We start from the raw sequence: 19,708 nt of genomic DNA on the forward strand, positions 1-19,708 counted from the left end.
GTGCCGTAATATGAGCGTACTCTGTTCGTTTTCTCTACATAATACACTCACAATCGAAGAAAAGTGTTGTTTGTCTAAGAGGACCAAACGTCCATGTATACCGTTTCAAGAATGACAAATGGCAGTTTAAAAAAATGTGAGTAAATCGGCTAAATATGCGAGATTCATTGCTATGATTGACAGTAATAACCGGACCAAACATCTGACAAGCTGATGTCAAAAAAAAGAGCTTAAATGATTCTGACTAAATTCAGAGTCACAAAACTACAGCAAGAGCAAGTTTGTGTTGGTTAAATATAGGCTATTTAATAGATTTTACGGTTCAAGATTAGCATGTTGCTAACATGTTTTCTGGCATGATTAAATGTAGTTAGCATGTTGCGCACTTCTTTAACACAATGCACAGATCAAAATGAGTGTATTATTAAGCTGGTATTGTCAAGAAGAACAAATACATCATAAAAATGTTTATAATACATGTAGAGCTACACAAACATCCTCAATTACACAAAAATCAAGCAATGAACATCAACACTGACAACAGCATTTCATGAGAGATAAAGCATATCCCCATAAATGTTTCTTAAATTAAATATTAGCTTATAGAGATGAAATTCTGTTAAAATAAAAATTTCACACATGCAACAAAATAAAAAGTTAATTGTGCATGAAGCCACCAGAAAGAAACCAGCTGTTTTCTGGCTAATTCTCATTTATAGAAGGAGAGTTTCATGGATGTTGCTAATCTTCAGCGGCTTCTTTAAGACAATAAAACGTATGTACAAACAACTGAAGAGTATATACAGCCATCAGTGCAAACCACATCTGTAAACGTCTTTTCTCTTTTTCTAGTTTGGTCTCTAACGGGAGGAAAGCGGTTGCAGGTCAGACTGGAACCCGCATGAGCCGCGTGTGCACCAGGACTCAACGTATGGTCAGTTTTGTTCAGTTTTCTGTGTTAGTCGAGTGATTTGCGTGAGATCTTGTCAGTTTCGTCAGGCATCTGTATTTTGTCAGATATGGAGTAAACCGGCTGTAAGTGAGTGTCTTTCTCCTCTTTACCGCAGCAGCGGTTTCTGATGAGTTTGTAGAGAGCGACCGCAGGAATGACCAGCGCAGGAACACCTGACAGAATGAAGATGATGCCGTAAATCCAGTTCGGATACGACAGCGTTGACAGCGTGGGGAAATTCTCCTGGAAACAACAAGACATAGTCAGGTAACAGCATGTGATTATTTATTACTCATATTTATTTATTGCTGATATTTTTATTTATTATTTATATTTATGTATTATTTATTAAATTATTTATTATTATTATGCAATACTCATACACTTGTTTATTTTACTATGATTTATTACTCATGCATTAACATTAATAATTATTCATATATATTTATGCATAATGATTTATTATGCAAATGTATTGATACTACTCATATTTATGCATTACTCATTTAGAATTTATTTATTACACTTTTTATTACTTTTTTATTTTTATGTATAATGATATTTATTTATAAATAAATTATTCATATTTATATTTTACACATTTATGCGTTACTCATACATTAGTTTATTTTACTATGATTTATTACTCATTCGTTAATATTATTAATTATTCATATGCATTTATGCATAATAATTTATTATGTAAATTTATTGATACTAATATTTAAGCATTACTCATTTAAAATGTATTTATTACACTTTTTATTACTTTTTTATTTTTTGTTTATAATGATATTTATTTATAAATAAATTATTAGTATTTATATGTATAATTTACACATTTGCATTACTCATACATTAGTTTATTTTACTATTTATTACTCATTTATTAATATTATTATTATTTATATGTATTTATGCATCACTCATTTACAAATTTATTTAGATTTTTTTATACTACTCATATTTACAATTTCTGTATTTATGCATCACTCATTTATATTTATATTATATATTATATATTTATATATTTTATATTTATTTATGTATAATACTATTTATTTATAAATATTTTTTTCATATTTATATTACTATGGAATACTCATATTTATAATTTATCTATTTATGCATTACTTACATTTATAATGTATTATGTGTTACACTTTTTATTACTCTTCATGTATGTATTATGTTTATTTCTGTATGCTGCATTACGAATATTTATGTATTACTTATATTCATAATTTTTTTCTTATATTTTTAATTTTACTCTTATTTATTACTAAATCATTAATAGTATTTATTATTCATATGTATTTATGCATATTAATTTGTCATGCATATTTATTTATTAATGTACTCATATTTTTAATTGATGCATTACTCACATTTATAATTTATTTATTACAGTGTATTACACTATTTATTACTTTTTAAATTTATGTATTATGCTTTATGTATAATTTACTTATTTTTATTGCACTATGTACTACTCATATTTATAATTTATGCATTTATGCATTACTCACATTTATAATTTATTTATTTATTACACTTTTCATTACTTTTTTATTTGTATGTATTATGCTTTATTTATGCACGATGCATTTATGTATTTATGCATATTAATTTGTCCCACATATTTATTTATTTATTTATTTTATATTGCACTGTACTACTTATATTTATAATTTATTTATGCATTATTCATATTTATAATTCATTTATAAAACGTTTTTTTACTTTTTATAATTTGTGTATTATGCTTTATTTATTTATTTGTTACATTACGCTTTTTTGTATTACTCATATTTTTAATTTATGCATTTATGCATTACTCATACATTTATTTTACTCTTATTTATTACTCATTCCTTATTATTTTCTATTAATATTTATGTATATTAATTTCTTACACATATTTATTTATTTATATTGCATTGTACTACTCATATTTTATGTATATATGCATTACTCACATTTATAATTTATTTATTACACTTTTAATACTTTTTTATTTTATGCATTATGCTTTATTTATTTATTTGTTACATTAAGCATATTTATGTATTAATCATATTCATAATTTATGCATTACTCATACATTTGTTTTTTACTTGTATTTATTACTCATTCATTAATACTTGTTATATGTATTTATGCATATTAATTTAAGCATATATATTTATTTATATTGCACTATGTACAATTTTTTATACGTTTTTATATATTATGCTTTATTTATTTATCCATGTTACATTGCACATATTTATTGATCAGAGAGTTTCAAAAGTTTTCAAAAGATTTTGTGTATTTTTAGAAAAAAAAAACTAAAAATGTATTTTTTCTATTTTAAAATAGTTGAAATTATTGCTCATTTTCTTTATGCTTGTCTAGAAATCAATATCTGTCATATTTTCGATCCAAAGCAAATCTATTGCCCATTTTTCTTAGTTTTCCCTCCTGCAGATCTCCAGATGACACTGACTCAGATATAGCTGAAAATACGTACAGACTCTGGGTCCCAGGCGATGTAGGTCAGCTTTTGATTGACTTTGGTGACAAAGTAGAAGAGGAAGATGACCAGCACTATGAGTGGACTGATGACTCTCCATGTGGCCTGCCAGAAGAAGTTGGGCTTGTGACCGATCATAAACTTGATATCGTCGTTGAATCTGCACCGAATCAACACACACATGTCAACAGGTCAGTCTCTCTCTACATATGTGTATATACACTGCCACTCAAAAGTTTGAGATCAGTAAGACTTGTAATGGATTATAAAGACGTCTCTTATGCTCATCAAATCTGCATTTATTTGATCAAAAATACAGGAAAAACTGTAATATTGTGAAATTTTATTTCAATTCAAAAGAACACTTTTCTATGTAAATACGTTTTAAAATGTAATTTATTCTTGCGATACAAAGCTGTATTTTTAACATCATTACTCCAGTCTTTAGTGTCACACAATCCTTCAGAAATTATTCTAATATGCTGATTTATTATCAATGTTGAAAACATTTGTGCTACTTAATATTTTGTTGGAACCTGTGATTCTTTAACAAATAAAAAGTTGAAAAGAACTGTGTTTATTTAAAACAGAATCTTTTGTTACAATGCAAACTACCATCAAAAAGTTTTGGGGTCAGTAAATTAGGGGCCAAGCACTATTGTATCCGTTAGTGTTCTTATTCTTATTCTTCTTCCGCCGTTGAAGTCTATGGCAGCCCATAGAACCGCTTGCGGGAAAGTTGTAAAATTTGGCACAATGATAGAAGACAGATTTAACTTTAACCATAGCAAGTTTGGAGTCTCTAACTCAAACTCTCTAGCGCCACCACTTGTCCAAAATTTCACTTTCCTTTTGCTTATAAAATTCGAATGAACACTTAACTTTAAAAATCGTAAGGTTTAGTTTTTTTTCTATTTTGAACTCAGCCCTTGACAGTTTGTCTGATTTTCACCAAAATTGGCTCAGATCATCTTCAGACCATGCTGGGGAAAAGTTATGGAATTCAAGTTGATTGGACAAACCGTTATCGAGTAACGAGCGAACGAATTCTATGAAAAGTGCACAAAAATGGATGTGAGGCTATATCTCCGCAATGGTTTGGCGTATTGAGACCAAACTTGGTGTGTGTGATAACAAGCATGACCTGAGGCTACCTGCACTGTTTTGGCCCAGTGCCAGCTAGTGGTCAGGAGATATTAAAATTGACTATATTTGCATATAACTTCTCAATGTTTTGGCCAAAAATTTCAAATCTGGTGTGATGGGTCCCCGTAATTGCTGCTTGCAGCTATATTTTTTAATTTTTTGATCCCAAACTTTTGAATGGGAGTGTATGCATACTGTATGTGATTGTGTTTTTAATAAACATATTAAATTCAGGTAGACTCACCTGTCGATCCCATAAATGTAGGATACAGCCATCATCTCACAGAAGGCGATGATGAGCAAAGGAATGGATCCGGCGAAACTGTCGAACAGAGCCAGCCAGTATTCACCCGAACCCTGAGCGAAGATGATCGCCAGAGCGAACGAGAAGAAACACACCAGACCTGAAACACAAACCGAAGACTTAACGAACTGAACATCACAGGAACTGGCAATGAAGAAAGTTTCTGCAACCGTACCTGTGTAGACCTCCTTCGGCCAGCGCTTCGGTAGGATGTTGAGGTCCTGCAGTGGTGCCACGACTCCTTCGACGCTGCCGAACATGGTGGACAATCCCAAACAGAAGAGCATGATGAAGAACAGCACTGACCACAGAGGAGAGATGGGCATCTTAGTGATGGCCTCAGTGAACACGATGAAGGCCAGACCGGTTCCCTCGACTCCCTGTGCGAATTAAAGGACAGGGTTTAATGAGATCTGCTGCATGGTTTGCATTTGTCATTTAGAGAAACTTTAAGGTCAAACGGACCTGACTGAGGAGCGTCTGCATGTCGCAGGTCTTCAGGTTGAGCTCCTGAAAGACGTCTGGTGCTGTGCTGTTGAGATGCTGAATGAAATTGTCGTAGTTGGTCTCGGTGATGTTTCCCTCCGGCAGATCGAACGTGTTCATCAGCGTCAGGATGTTACTGTAAATGAACCAGAGCACTGTGAGTCGGATTTAATTACCTTTAAAAATGGAAAAACTATTTTAAACAATATATAAAATGACATATTTGAACATGTTTATTAAAAATTTGTTTATACTTTTAGTTTTGATATATATGTAATATTTTTTTTTATGAATAGAAACATATGAACAGTATGTAGAATTAAATAATGGACTAACTGTAATTTATTTGTATTTATCACTCCTAAAATATATTAAATATATGTATTTAAATTTATATATCAAACATTCTAGGTATAGATCATATATCATATTCTAGGTAATTTTTATTAAATATATAATATATTATTTAATTTCAAATTAAATATATTTGGAATAAAAAAAACTACAATGTAATGTTTGATATATTAATTTAAACATATATTTAATGTTTTAACAAGGATAAATATGAATATATGTCAAGTTCAGAATATTAAAATAAATTATTTTGTAAATGTATTAAAAATGTATATGTATAATTAAAAATTATTTAGTAATATTCATATATATATATATTTATATATATCCAAACTAAATGTATAAACAGATATTTAATGTTAATTATGTAATTTAATATATTTTTTTCTGTAATTTAACATAGAAAAAAATATCTTCTATCTTTCATTATAAGTATACAAAAATAAATCTAATAAACACACCAATAAATAAAATAAATACATTTATTTAGGAAATGAAAAATGTGTGATGTATAAGTGTATAAGTTATTATTATTACTATTATTATTCTTATTATGTATTTTTTTTCTGCTGCCACACTATTTGCTTGAAATAAAAAAAAATAATAATAATATGATATATGTAAAATTCATAATGCATATTATTGAATAATAAATTGAATCAAAATAATATATTATTATCGATTTAGTAAAATTTACTAAATATATATTATTGATATTTCAAAATATATAAAAATGTGTATTTGATATATTACTAAATGTATATATGATTATATAAATATATATATATGTGTGTGTGTGTGTGTGTGTGTGTGTGTGTGTGTGTGTATATATATATCATTATATATAATGTATATTATTGAATAATAAATAACTACTATGTATTTGAAATAGCTATTATATATTTATTATTTTTTAAAGTATATGAAAAACGTGTATGTAATTGAATATATTAAATGTACTGTATATTAAATAAAAATCTATTATATTGCAGTCTATTAGTATGTTTATTACATTTGTTGGGATATGACAATATCTATTTGAGCATCTGGAATCTGAGGATGCAAAAAAATCTAAATATTGAGAAAATCGCCTTTAAAGTTGTCCAAATGAAGTTCTTAGCAATGCATATTACTAATCAAAAATTAAGTTTAAATATATTTACGGTAGGAAATTTTCAAGATATCTTCATGGAACAGAAGTGAACTAATGATATTTGGCATAAAAGAAAAATCAGTCACTTTTAATCAATAACTTTAGGCTATAGCTACAAATCGACTGGTTTTGCAGTCCAGGGTTGTTTAAGATGTAAACACTCACCCGTTGACACAGTCGTCGAACCTCTCAGTGGCTCTGAAGCCGATGATGGAGTAAATGACGATGGCGGCGTAAATGGACGTGACGCCGTTTATTGTGGAGATGATGACCGCATCCTGCTCACAGTTATTACTGCAGACACATAGTGGAGCATTTATTAAAACCATTATACTGAAGACAAACTCAACAGCTGTCAAACAGAAAGGCCGAAGGTACTGACTGGACCGAGTTGTAGCTGGAGAATGAGATGAGTCCTCCAAACGCCAGAGAGAACGAGTAAAACACCTGCGCTCCCGCGTCCAGCCACGTCGACGGATTCAGCAGCTCGTCCATCTACACAAACCAGCAGAATATCATTACATATCATATACATGTGAGTTATACACTTTGGCAAACTCATTCATTCAGTGAACTTTCACTCAACAAAACAAACCTCAAATTTTAGCGCTGACTAATCTAAACACCTCTGATTGGCTATTGTGTTCATAAGCTCAACAGAAACGTTTGTGATTGGTTATCAGGCTCAGTGCTGCCAAAACCTAAATATTATGCCATTAATGGAGACTTTTCATTAGTTTTCACATTGGACCTTAATCGCAACAGCCGTAATAGATTGTATAACTGTACAGGGCCATTTCTTGCCACTTTATAATAAATTTATGGGACATTTTTGTCCATTTTGGTGTCATTTCTGCCACAAGCCCCTGTTAATTTCATAAATTATAATAAATTCATAAATTAATAAAGCTTTTCTGAAATATGAAATGAAGCAACTTTTCAAGGTGTAAAATGCACTCTTAATGCTGGTTAACAGTAACATAAATTTAAGGCAAAAACATCAAAAACTGATAGATTTGAACAGGAAGTCTCCATTGGGATTGATGCTTTAGAAAATCTCACAAACTCACGAAACACACACACACTTAAAAATAAAGGGCCCAAATAGGTGTTTTTGCAGTGATGCCATAGAAGAACCATTTTTGGTTTCCCAAATAGCCTTTCGGGGAAAAAGTTCTTTAAAAACATTTGTTATCAGGTTTAACGCTGCCAAAACATGTCAAACGAAACCTGATGCAAAAATCTCAATATCATGCCATAAATGGACACTTTTCATTCGTTTTCACATTGGACTTTAAATGCAACAGCCGTAATAGATTGTGTAATTGTGCCGGGCCATTTCTTGCCTCTTTATCGTGAATTTGTAGGGCATTTTTGTTCATTTTGGTGGCATTTTTGCCACAAGCCCCTGTTAATTTCTGACCCTGTCCTGCAGTCACATCTGTAGTCTGCTGGAAATGTCATTCATAAACAGCTTTTCTGAAATAGGATGTATAAAATATCACTTTAGTGCAGGAAGTGATTTTTCAAGGTGTAAAATGCACTCTTAATGCTGGTTAACAGTAACATAAATTTAAGGCAAAAACATCAAAACCTGATAGATTTGAACAGGAAGTCTCCATTGGGATTGATGCTTTAGAAAATCTCACAAACTCACGAAACACACACACACTTAAAAATAAAGGGCCCAAATAGGTGTTTTTGCAGTGATGCCATAGAAGAACCATTTTTGCTTTCACCTTTCGGTGAAAAGTTCTTAAAAGACATTTGTTATCAGGTATAACGCTGCCAAAACATGTCAAACGAAACCTGATGCAAAAATCTCAATATCGTGCCATAAATGGACACTTTTCATTCATTTTCACATTGGACTTTAAATGCAACAGCCGTAATAGATTGTGTAATTGTGTCGGGCCATTTCTTGCCTCTTTATCATGAATTTGTAGGGCATTTTGTTCATTTTGGTGGCATTTTTGCCACAAGCCGCTGTTAATTTCTGACCCTGTCCTGCAGTCACATCTGTAGTCTGCTGGAAATGTCATTCATAAACAGCTTTTCTGAAATAGGATGTATAAAATATCACTTTAGTGCAGGAAGTGACTTTTCAAGGTGTAAAATGCACTCTAAATGCTGGTTAACAGTAACATAAATTTAAGGCAAAAACTGATAGATTTGAACAGGAAGTCTCCATTGGGATTGATGCTTTAGAAAATCTCACAAACTCACAAAACACACACACACTTAAAAATAAAGGTCCCAAATAGGTGTTTTTGCAGTGATGCCATATGTGACCCTGGACCACAAAACCAGTCTTAAGTCGCTGGGGTATATTTGTAGCAATAGCCAAAAATACATTGTATGGGTCAAAATTATTGATTTTTCTTTTATGCCAAAAATCATTAGGAAATTAAGTAAAGATCATGTTCCATGAAGATTTTTTGCAAAATTCCTACTATAAATATATCAAAATGTAATTTTTGATTAGTAATATGCATTGTTAAGAACCTAACTTGGAGAACTTTAAAGGTGATTTTCTCAGTATTTTGATTTTTTTGCACCCTCAGATTCCAGATTTTCAAATAGATGTATCTCCGCCAAATATTGTCCTATCCTAACAAACCATACATCAATAGAAAGCTTATTTATTGAACTTTCATATGATGCATACATCTCAGTTTTGTAAAATTTAACCTTATGACTGGTTTTGTGGTCCAGGGTCACATATTAGAACCATTTTTGGTTCTCCAAAGAACGTTTTAAAAATCTAAAGAACCTTTTCTGCATTTGAAAGTTTCCATGGATGTTCAAGGTTCTTCATGGAAGCATCGATACCAATAAAGAACCTTTATTTTTAGACTGTGTGAACTATTAACGTGATTTTGGAAAGGCTGCATCATATGCAACAACCTAAATAATGACTATATAAATATTAGACTTGGTTAATGTTAATACCAACAGATAGTTTCCCCAAAAATACAAATTCTGTCTTTATTTACTCTTGCCCATGTCATTCCAGACCTATATGAGTTTCTTTTTTCTAGAAATTCACTAGAAAAGATATTTTGAAAAAATGTGGGGGCTAAACAATTCCAGGTCCCATTGACTTCCATAGTATGGACCAAAAAAACTCAACTGTTCAGTTTACAACTTTATTCAAATTATCTTTTTTTGTGGAGTAGATTTTGACAGAATTTTTATTTTAAACTGTATTTATGTGCAGATTTATTCGTGTCTTTTTATATGTGACACCCTATACATTTGAAAGCTAAATAAATAAGCTTTCCATTGATGTATGGTTTGTTAGGATAGGACAATATTTGTAAATCTGGAATCTGAGGGTGCAAAAAAAATCTAAATGCTGAGAAAATAGATTTTAAAGTAGTCCAAATGAAGTTCTTAGCAATGCATATTACTAATCGAAAGTTTTTATATGTTTGCAGTAAGAAACATACAAAAATGCATGTCTTTCTTTGTCCTCTACAGAGCATCTGTAGCTGTGTAAAGTGAAGTCACTGGATGTGTTTGTGTCAGACTTACGTCAGGAGTGAAGAGGAACTTGATTCCGCTGACGGAGCCTTTGAGCGTCAGTCCTCTGATCAGGAAGATGGTCAGGACCACATACGGCAGCGTGGACGTCACATACACGGCCTGACAAAGCAGAAATATCACAAACACTCAACACAGAGCCTAAAATCTGTTTTTAAGAATTTTATGATATTTCCTTGCATGATAATAACACATTTCTCACAAATTCTCTGCTTTATTTTCTTCATGAATTATTAAAAATAATTAAAAGTATAAACTCTGTTTATTTTGATTTTATTAAATATATATAGAGAAATATATACACGTCAAACGTTTGGGATCAGTAAGACTTTTAAAGTTTTTTTTAAATACGTCTCTTACGCTCATCAAGACTGCGTTTATCTGCATTCTTTTTTCTTTTATGAATAAAAAGTTAAAGTGAACAGCATTTATTCGAAATATAAATCATTTCTAGTAATATAAGTTTTTTCTATCACCTTTTTACTGATTTAACACATCCTTGGTGAACATTTAATAAGCTTTCTATGCACATAAAATCACTTTTGTAAATTTATTTTCTTAATAATTTCTTTCCCCCCCAAAAAAGACTTTTGAACAGTAATGTATATTGTTAGAAAAGATGTCTATTTTAAATAAATGCTGTTCTTTTTAACTTTTTATTCATTAAATAATCCTGAAAAAGTATCACAGATTGTAAAAAATAAAAAATAAAAAAAAATAAGCAACATAACTGTTTTCAACATGGATAATAAAAGTAATAAATCAGCATATTAGAATGATTTCTGAAGGTTAATGTGACAATGAAGACTGGAGTAATGATGCTGAAAAATTCAGATTTGATCACAGAAATACTTTAGATTTTTAATGTATATTAAAATAGAAGTTATGCACATTGTGATAATATTTCACAATATCACATTTTGAAAAACATTGTTAAAAAATCTTTAACATGAATAAAAAAGTAAATATGAGAACATGGGTCAAAGACGTTAAGATGTTCCCATTAAAATAAATTTACAAAAGTAGAAAGCACATTAAATGTGAGTAAAGTGTCTACTTTTAAGGTTTCAAATAAGGTTCTGTAAATCAGGGACAAATGCATGATATTTATTGTTAAATACTTTTAAGGTTTCATGTAAGTTTCTGTAAATTAGGGAAAAATCTATGATGTTTATTTTTTTCTCAGAAAAACAAAAATGCTATTAAATTAAACAGATTCTTAATGTTTATTAAAATAAAGGAACTTTATTTTACATTGCTATAATATTTCACAATATTACACATTTTTTCTGTATTTTTAATAAAATAAACACAGCCTTGATGAGCATTAGAAACTTATTTGAAATACAATAACATTACATTTACATTATTACATAACAATATATAATGGAATAAAAATATTAAATATATGTGAAACTATTTGTTTATTAAACATATCTATTGTATTGTTTGTATTCAGTTATTAAATACACATCTTTATAATAAAATAAAAATATATGAAAGTTTTAATATTTATTTATGAAAAGAATTTAATTTATTTATAGAAATGTATTTACTAAATTTCATGCATTAATTGCATTATATATTATATTTTTACAATTTACCTTTTTAGAGAAGGCTGCTTGCAGACATTTTTATCCAAAAACAAACAAAGCAAAAGCAATTAGTAAAAACAAAGGTTTATTATTAGACAGCTAGTAATGCAGATTAAAAAAAACGAACTAGAACATACTATTGTTTAAACACTTGTTTGGTGGTAAATGCTGTTAAATGTCATGAAAACAACGTTGCAATGTGAAAAATCTGAATGGTTTTAAGAACAGACTTCACTTCCTTTGTGAAAACTGTCATTTCATATTGACTTTCCTTCGATTTTGAAATGAAATTAAATGAAATGAGAGCTGGAAATTCTCTTTCCTGTTCTAACAATTGCATCCTGTAAATAAAAGTGTCTGTTATCAGTGTTTCCACTGCAGCCATTCGTTACTGATATCTTTACTGCAGCCCGAATCTCGCTGCCCTTTGTGCTCTTTATATAATAGTGTAAAACATTGGTTTCCTCCGATTATCAGTTTTATGAGTTTTATCTTTGTCTTGGGCCAAAACTAGCAGGCTGTTTCTAACAATAACATCAGTCTGTGCACGAGCTAATGCTTAACCTCACCAACCACACCCCGATATCTGGCTTCAGGTTAACCTTTGGTTGTTCCATGTGTGGCGCTGCTCACACGTTTCTGAGGGTTAGTCATTATTTAAGGTAGGCAGGATTTGAGAGTTCACTTTGTCCACCCTGGGTTAATGTTCTTGTATTTTTACGAGGTTATAAACACAGCTGCACATGGACATGCTGCTACGTCAGTCCTCTAATAAATAACTGCCTTAATGACAGATTTAATGTCATTGGTTGACACTTGAGGATAATCCAACGATTCCCCATTTAACATTAAACGTGTTGTGCAATTTTTATTGTGCGGGTCAAATTAACTCTAATAAGAGTTAAATCCATTTTTCTTCTGTAAATCTATGATATTTATTTTTTGCTCAGAAAAAAACAAAAGTGCAGTTGAATTAAACAGAAAACTTTTTACCTTTTGTTTTGTTTTGTTTTGTTTTGTTTGGTGTTTAAAGCAGTATTACACTTGCTGTTTTTATGCTTAAACCCGTTTTCGTCTTTGACCCACACATGATTTTGGAAAATGTTTGACAGCTATTTTTTTTTTTTTTTAGATTAAAAAAATTGCTTTAAAAATGTGTTTTTGAATTTTATTTTTTAAATTTAATTTAGCTTTGCTGAAGCTTTAACAACTGATCATGGCACTAGCAATGGCAAAATCATTAATATTATTCCAGTACAGAGTTAATATTCCAGTAAAATTAACATGTATGAACTGATAAAACTTTATGCCTTCAATGCAATGTACATTTCTACAAATAAAAGCATTTGCTAAATGCATAAATGTAAATAACCTTTAGAGAAACTGACATAAAATACATATTTTTTTTTAGTTATTTTTGGGTCTGTGCACTTGAAACCATTAAATGTGTGGGTGAAATTGACTTGCAAACATCACAATTGTAATAGAAATTTTGTATGCCCACAAAACCTCAGAATGTTGAAACTTTGCAGGCGCATTTATGACCCTAAATGGGAAATAGCTGCACAATTTCAAGAAAAACATCCTAGGTTAACCACTATTTCCAACAACTCAAAGCATAGGGTCAATTTTGACCCGAAACATAATATAACCCAGGATTCCAAACCTTTTATTCTCTGCAAAACACAAATAACTCTTTTTTTCTATATATTGATAGTCAGTGGAGTCCAAAACAACATTAAATCCCATTAATTTTCACTCTGTAGAAAAACAAACACAAGAGAAAGTGATTGAGATTTACCTTTCCGGTGGTCTCGATGCCCCTCAGACAGCAAACCCACAGCAGAGTCCAGGCACAGAATAGACACAAGACAATCCACCACTGCAGACCTCCAGTCTCATCGATCGCAGGCGTTGTGTTCAGCGTCTTTCTGTACCAGAAATAATCCACTGGAGAACTGCGCTCACATTCAGACACGAACCCTGTTTACAGACAGTAAACACACTTGGATTTGTATATTCATCGTCTTCATGCACTTAAAATTAAAATCAATTAAAATCAAGACTCAAGTAGCTTTATTGGCATCGTAAAAAGCTTTACATTGACATAGTATTGATAATGTTTCAGTTACTGATCATAAATAAACATGAACACACAATTTTAAAAAATATAATATAAAAAAGGCAAAAAAAAAATTGTTTTACTACGTATGCGTGTTTACACTAATAGATTTTAAACTAAGATCATGCCATTTTCTATTACAAATACCTTTTAAAAAAAATCAAGATACATTTACTTAAGTCTTAATGATTAAGAATTAAGAAATTTTTGTTTTCTAAAATAATTTATCCAAATGAAGTGTCTATGCTTAAAACAAGAAAAAAAATCTATCAGTGAGGTAAAAAAAATACTTGTTTTCCCTTTGAATTATGTTTTTTTAAAGCATTACTAGCATTTTAGTTAAAAAAAAAAAAAAAATATATATATATATATATATATATATATATATATGAGATTAAATTCATAATATTTTGAGAAAAAAGTCCAAATATTTTGAGAATGAAGTCGAAATGTTTCGAGAATGAGGCCAAAAGTTTCGGGGATAAAGTCAAAATGTTTCAGGAATAAAGTCAAAATGTTTCAGGAATAAAGTCGAAATGTTTCGGGAATAAAGTCAAAATGTTTCAGGAATAAAGTCAAAATGTTTCAGGAATAAAGTCGAAATGTTTCGGGAATAAAGTCTAAATGTTTCAGGAATAAAGTCTAAATGTTTCAGGAATAAAGTAAAAATGTTTCAGGAATAAAGTCGAAATGTTTCGGGAATAAAGTCGAAATGTTTCAGGAATAAAGTCAAAATGTTTCAGGAATAAAGTCGAAATGTTTCGGGAATAAAGTCGAAATGTTTCAGGAATAAAGTCTAAATGTTTCAGGAATAAAGTCAAAATGTTTCAGGAATAAAGTCGAAATGTTTCGGGAATAAAGTCGAAATGTTTCAGGAATAAAGTCTAAATGTTTCAGGAATAAAGTCAAAATGTTTCAGGAATAAAGTCGAAATGTTTCAGGAATAAAGTCTAAATGTTTCAGGAATAAAGTCGAAATGTTTCGGGAATAAAGTCAAAATGTTTCAGGAATAAAGTCGAAATGTTTCAGGAATAAAGTCTAAATGTTTCAGGAATAAAGTCGAAATGTTTCGGGAATAAAGTCGAAATGTTTCAGGAATAAAGTCTAAATGTTTCAGGAATAAAGTCAAAATGTTTCAGGAATAAAGTCGAAATGTTTCGGGAATAAAGTCGAAATGTTTCAGGAATAAAGTCAAAATGTTTCAGGAATAAAGTCGAAATGTTTCGGGAATAAAGTCTAAATGTTTCAGGAATAAAGTCAAAATGTTTCAGGAATAAAGTCTAAATGTTTCAGGAATAAAGTCAAAATGTTTCAGGAATAAAGTCTAAATGTTTCAGGAATAAAGTCTAAATGTTTCAGGAATAAAGTCAAAATGTTTCAGGAATAAAGTCTAAATGTTTCAGGAATAAAGTCAAAATGTTTCGGGAATAAAGTCGAAATGTTTCAGGAATAAAGTCAAAATGTTTCAGGAATAAAGTCGAAATGTTTCGGGAATAAAGTCGAAATGTTTCAGGAATAAAGTCAAAATGTTTCAGGAATAAAGTCGAAATGTTTCGGGAATAAAGTCAAAATGTTTCAGGAATAAAGTCAAAATGTTTCAGGAATAAAGTCGAAATGTTTCGGGAATAAAGTCAAAATGTTTCAGGAATAAAGTAAAAATGTTTCAGGAATAAAGTCGAAATGTTTCGGGAATAAAGTCGAAATGTTTCAGGAATAAAGTCGAAATGTTTCAGGAATAAAGTCAAAATGTTTCAGGAATAAAGTCGAAATGTTTCGGGAATAAAGTCGAAATGTTTCAGGAATAAAGTCTAAATGTTTCAGGAATAAAGTCGAAATGTTTCGGGAATAAAGTCGAAATGTTTCAGGAATAAAGTCAAAATGTTTCAGGAATAAAGTCAAAATGTTTCAGGAATAAAGTCAAAATGTTTCAGGAATAAAGTCGAAATGTTTCGGGAATAAAGTCGAAATGTTTCGGGAATAAAGTCGAAATGTTTCGGGAATGAAGTCGAAATGTTTCGGGAATGAAGCCGAAAAGTTTTGGGAATAAAGTCGAAGTGTTTTGAGAATAAATTTGAAGTGTTTCGAGAATAAAGTTGAAGAGTTTCGAGAATACAGTCGAAAAACTTGAGATAAGTCTTTAAAAAAAAGTAAAAGCAATTTTAATTTAAGAATGTTTAAATATTTGTACTAGAAGGTAAGATTAAAAAATACTGAATGAGAGAGGCATTTTTTGACGTTTTACTTTTAAATTACAGTTGTTGTTTTGTTTTGTTTCAGGCAACAAACTACAAAAAGTAATGTCACGATGGGTCAACATGAATCCTGATTGTCCTTACCTGTCCGGTTTTCATTGATGGGACACTGACTCCAGGGTAAAGGGTCCTGAAATGAGTTGAAGAAGTACCACATGACCCAGGCGATGATGGTGTTGTAGTACATCCCCACCATGAAGGACACCAGCATGGAGGCAATGCCTGTGGGTGAGAAGCATTTCAGTCACATCATTCATCTTCATTTTATTTCACCATTAATTCAAGACAAAACCATTGTTTTTGTTTTTTATGCAATGCTCAATTTTGAGATTTTGGTCTAGTTTCCTTCAATAACATGTCTTCTTCAGACTAATGGAAAGAAACATCCAATATAGACATTTAAGTCTTAATTTTTTTGCGCTTTATCTGTTTGCATCTGTAGATTTCTATTCCATACATATATTCAAATGTTTGTTTCTCCACTTCAGCAGCACATACAAACACCAAAACTTACAGATTTAAGATTTTTATTGAAGGGTTTGTTCATATTTCATCCACTGGTTTTATTATTGCACTAGTGTCTATAGTTTTCAAGTTACAATACATATATCTTAAGGCTAAGAGTTTGTTTCTTCACTTCAGTAATACACCAAAATCTACAGATTCATGCTTATCTATATACTAATGTTTTTACTGAGTGGTTTGTTCATATTTAATTCACTGGTTTCATTATTGCACTTTCTCAATTTGCATCAATAGACGTCAATTACTATATACTGTATCTTCAAAGGCCATTTTCATAAAATTAGTTTGTTTCTTCGCTTCAGCAGCAGTTACAAACGCCAAAACTTACAGATTTATGCCTATCTATATACTGGAAGTTTTTACTGAAGGGTTTGTTCATATTTCATTCACTGATTTAATTATTGCACTTTCTCTATTTATGTCAATAGACTTCAATATATATCTTCAAAGGCCATTTTCTTAAAATTTGTTTGTTTCTTCACTTCAGCAGCAGTTACAAACACCAAAACTTACAGATTTATGCCTATCTATATACTGGAAGTTTTTACTGAAGGGTTTGTTCATATTTCATTCACTGGTTTAATTATTGCACTTTCTCTATTTGCATCAATAGACGTCAATTACTATATATCTTCAAAGGCCATTTTCATAAAATAGTTTGTTTCTTCACTTCAGCAGCAGTTACAAACACCAAAACTTACAGATTTATGCCTATCTATATACTGGAAGTTTTTACTGAAGGATTTGTTCATATTTCATTCACTGGTTTTATTATTGCACTTTTTCTATTTGCGTCAATAGACTTCAATATATATCTTCAAAGGCCATTTTCTTAAAATTAGTTTGTTTCTTCACTTCAGCAGCAGTTACAAACACCAAAACTTACAGATTTATGCCTATCTATATTCTGAAGATTTTTACTGAAGGGTTTGTTCATATTTCATTCACTGGTTTTATTATTGCACTTTCTCTATTAGTGTCTATAGTTTTCAAATTACAATACATATCTCTTAAGGCTGAGAGTTTGTTTCTTCACTTCAGTAATACACCAAAATGTACAGATTCATGCTTATCTATATACTGAATGTTTTTACTGAGTGGTTTGTTCATATTTCATTTACTGGTTTTATTATTGCACTTTCTCTAATTGCGTCAATAGACTTCAATATATATCTTCAAAGGCCATTTTCATAAAATAGTTTGTTTCTTCACTTCAGCAGCAGTAACAAACACCAAAACTTACAGATTTATGCCTATCTATATTCTGAAGATTTTTATTGAAGGGTTTGTTCATATTTCATTCACTGGTTTTATTATTGCACTTTCTCTATTTGCATCAATAGACGTCAATTACTATATATCTTCAAAGGCCATTTTCATAAAATAGTTTGTTTCTTCACTTCAGCAGCAGTTACAAACACCAAAACTTACAGATTTATGCCTATCTATATACTGGAAGTTTTTACTGAAGGGTTTGTTCATATTTCATTCACTGGTTTTATTATTGCACTTTTTCTATTTGCGTCAATAGACTTCAATATATATCTTCAAAGGCCATTTTCTTAAAATTAGTTTGTTTCTTCACTTCAGCAGCAGTTACAAACACCAAAACTTACAGATATATGCCTATGTATATTCTGAAGATTTTTACTGAAGGGTTTTTTCATATTTCATTCACTGGTTTAATTATTGCACTTTCTCAATTTGCATCAATAGACATCAATTACTATATATCTTCAAAGGCCATTTTCTTAAAATTAGTTTGTTTCTTCACTTCAACAGCAGTTACAAACACCAAAACTTACAGATTTATGCCTATCTATATTCTGAAGATTTTTACTGAAGGGTTTGTTCATATTTCATTCACTGGTTTAATTATTGCACTTTCTCTATTTGCATCAATAGACGTCAATTACTATATACAATTTTTTTTATTTAGAAAACTTGTAGTAAAAAACAATAGTCTTAAAGTACTGTTATTAATCATCTGGGGAAAGTATCGGTGGTATTAGTTAACATTTTTATCCTTTTTTTTTACCCTATTTACAGTAGCTGTGGTGTTTTGCCTTAATACCCACCGACGCCGACTAAATACGGGTTGATGGATCTCCAGACGCCGACGCTTCCCTTCCTCAGTCTCTGGCCGATGGCAAACTCCAGATGCAGCAGTGGGATTCCCTCCAGAACCAGGAGAATCAGGAACGGGATCATGAATGCTCCTGAAAAAGGTCAGATCATTTATTTTCAGCAACTCCTTTTTACTTATTTTTACAGCACACCATTACAGTTTTGAAACATTGACATCTTGAATGTTTCTCTTAAAGATCCTCTCGAGGAATAAAACCAGTAACAAATGACTGAACACTTGTCCTATAGTAAGACTATAGAGAGCTAAAATGATTGCAGAGCATCATCTGTTTGCATCTGTAGATTTAAAAGCCATTTCCTCAAAAGGAGATTTTTTTCCCTGCACTTCAGCAGCACTTACATACAGTTTTATTTATATTTATATTCTGAAGGTTTTTAATGTAGAGTTTCTTCATACATCATTCGCTTAGTTTTATTATTGCACTTTATCTCTTTGCGTCTGTACATTTCAGTTACAATACATCTTTAAAAGCCATTTCCTCAAAATGAGTTTGTTTCTCCACTTCAGCAGCACTTACATACACCAGAGTTTACAGTTTTATTCCTATCTATATTCTGAAGGGTTTTACTGAGGGATTTGTTCATATAACATTCATCTGGTTTTATTTTT

At 30.5% G+C, this 19,708-nt stretch overlaps 1 protein-coding gene across 2 annotated transcripts in view; it reads right to left on the reverse strand.

The window, feature by feature from the left end:
• The window catches only part of LOC141289185 (sodium-dependent neutral amino acid transporter B(0)AT1-like), an 88,005-nt gene that overhangs the window by 59,359 nt on the left and 8,938 nt on the right, over positions 1-19,708 (reverse strand). The window contains exons 2-12 of one of the 2 annotated variants that reach the window (XM_073821286.1): positions 19,029-19,169; positions 16,510-16,647; positions 13,853-14,034; positions 10,448-10,558; positions 7,293-7,405; positions 7,076-7,204; positions 5,383-5,539; positions 5,093-5,297; positions 4,858-5,017; positions 3,465-3,627; positions 293-1,195 (exon numbers count right to left, since the gene is read on the reverse strand). In XM_073821286.1, the coding sequence (XP_073677387.1) occupies positions 959-1,195; positions 3,465-3,627; positions 4,858-5,017; positions 5,093-5,297; positions 5,383-5,539; positions 7,076-7,204; positions 7,293-7,405; positions 10,448-10,558; positions 13,853-14,034; positions 16,510-16,647; positions 19,029-19,169 (1,736 nt within the window). In that variant the 3' untranslated portion in view covers positions 293-958. Of the gene's footprint in view, positions 1-292; positions 1,196-3,464; positions 3,628-4,857; positions 5,018-5,092; positions 5,298-5,382; positions 5,540-7,075; positions 7,205-7,292; positions 7,406-10,447; positions 10,559-13,852; positions 14,035-16,509; positions 16,648-19,028; positions 19,170-19,708 lie in introns of those variants that run through there. The other variant, XM_073821287.1, reaches the window with a different exon arrangement.

This window comes from Garra rufa, chromosome 17 (assembly GCF_049309525.1).
Source record: "Garra rufa chromosome 17, GarRuf1.0, whole genome shotgun sequence".
Taxonomy (NCBI): domain Eukaryota; kingdom Metazoa; phylum Chordata; class Actinopteri; order Cypriniformes; family Cyprinidae; genus Garra; species Garra rufa.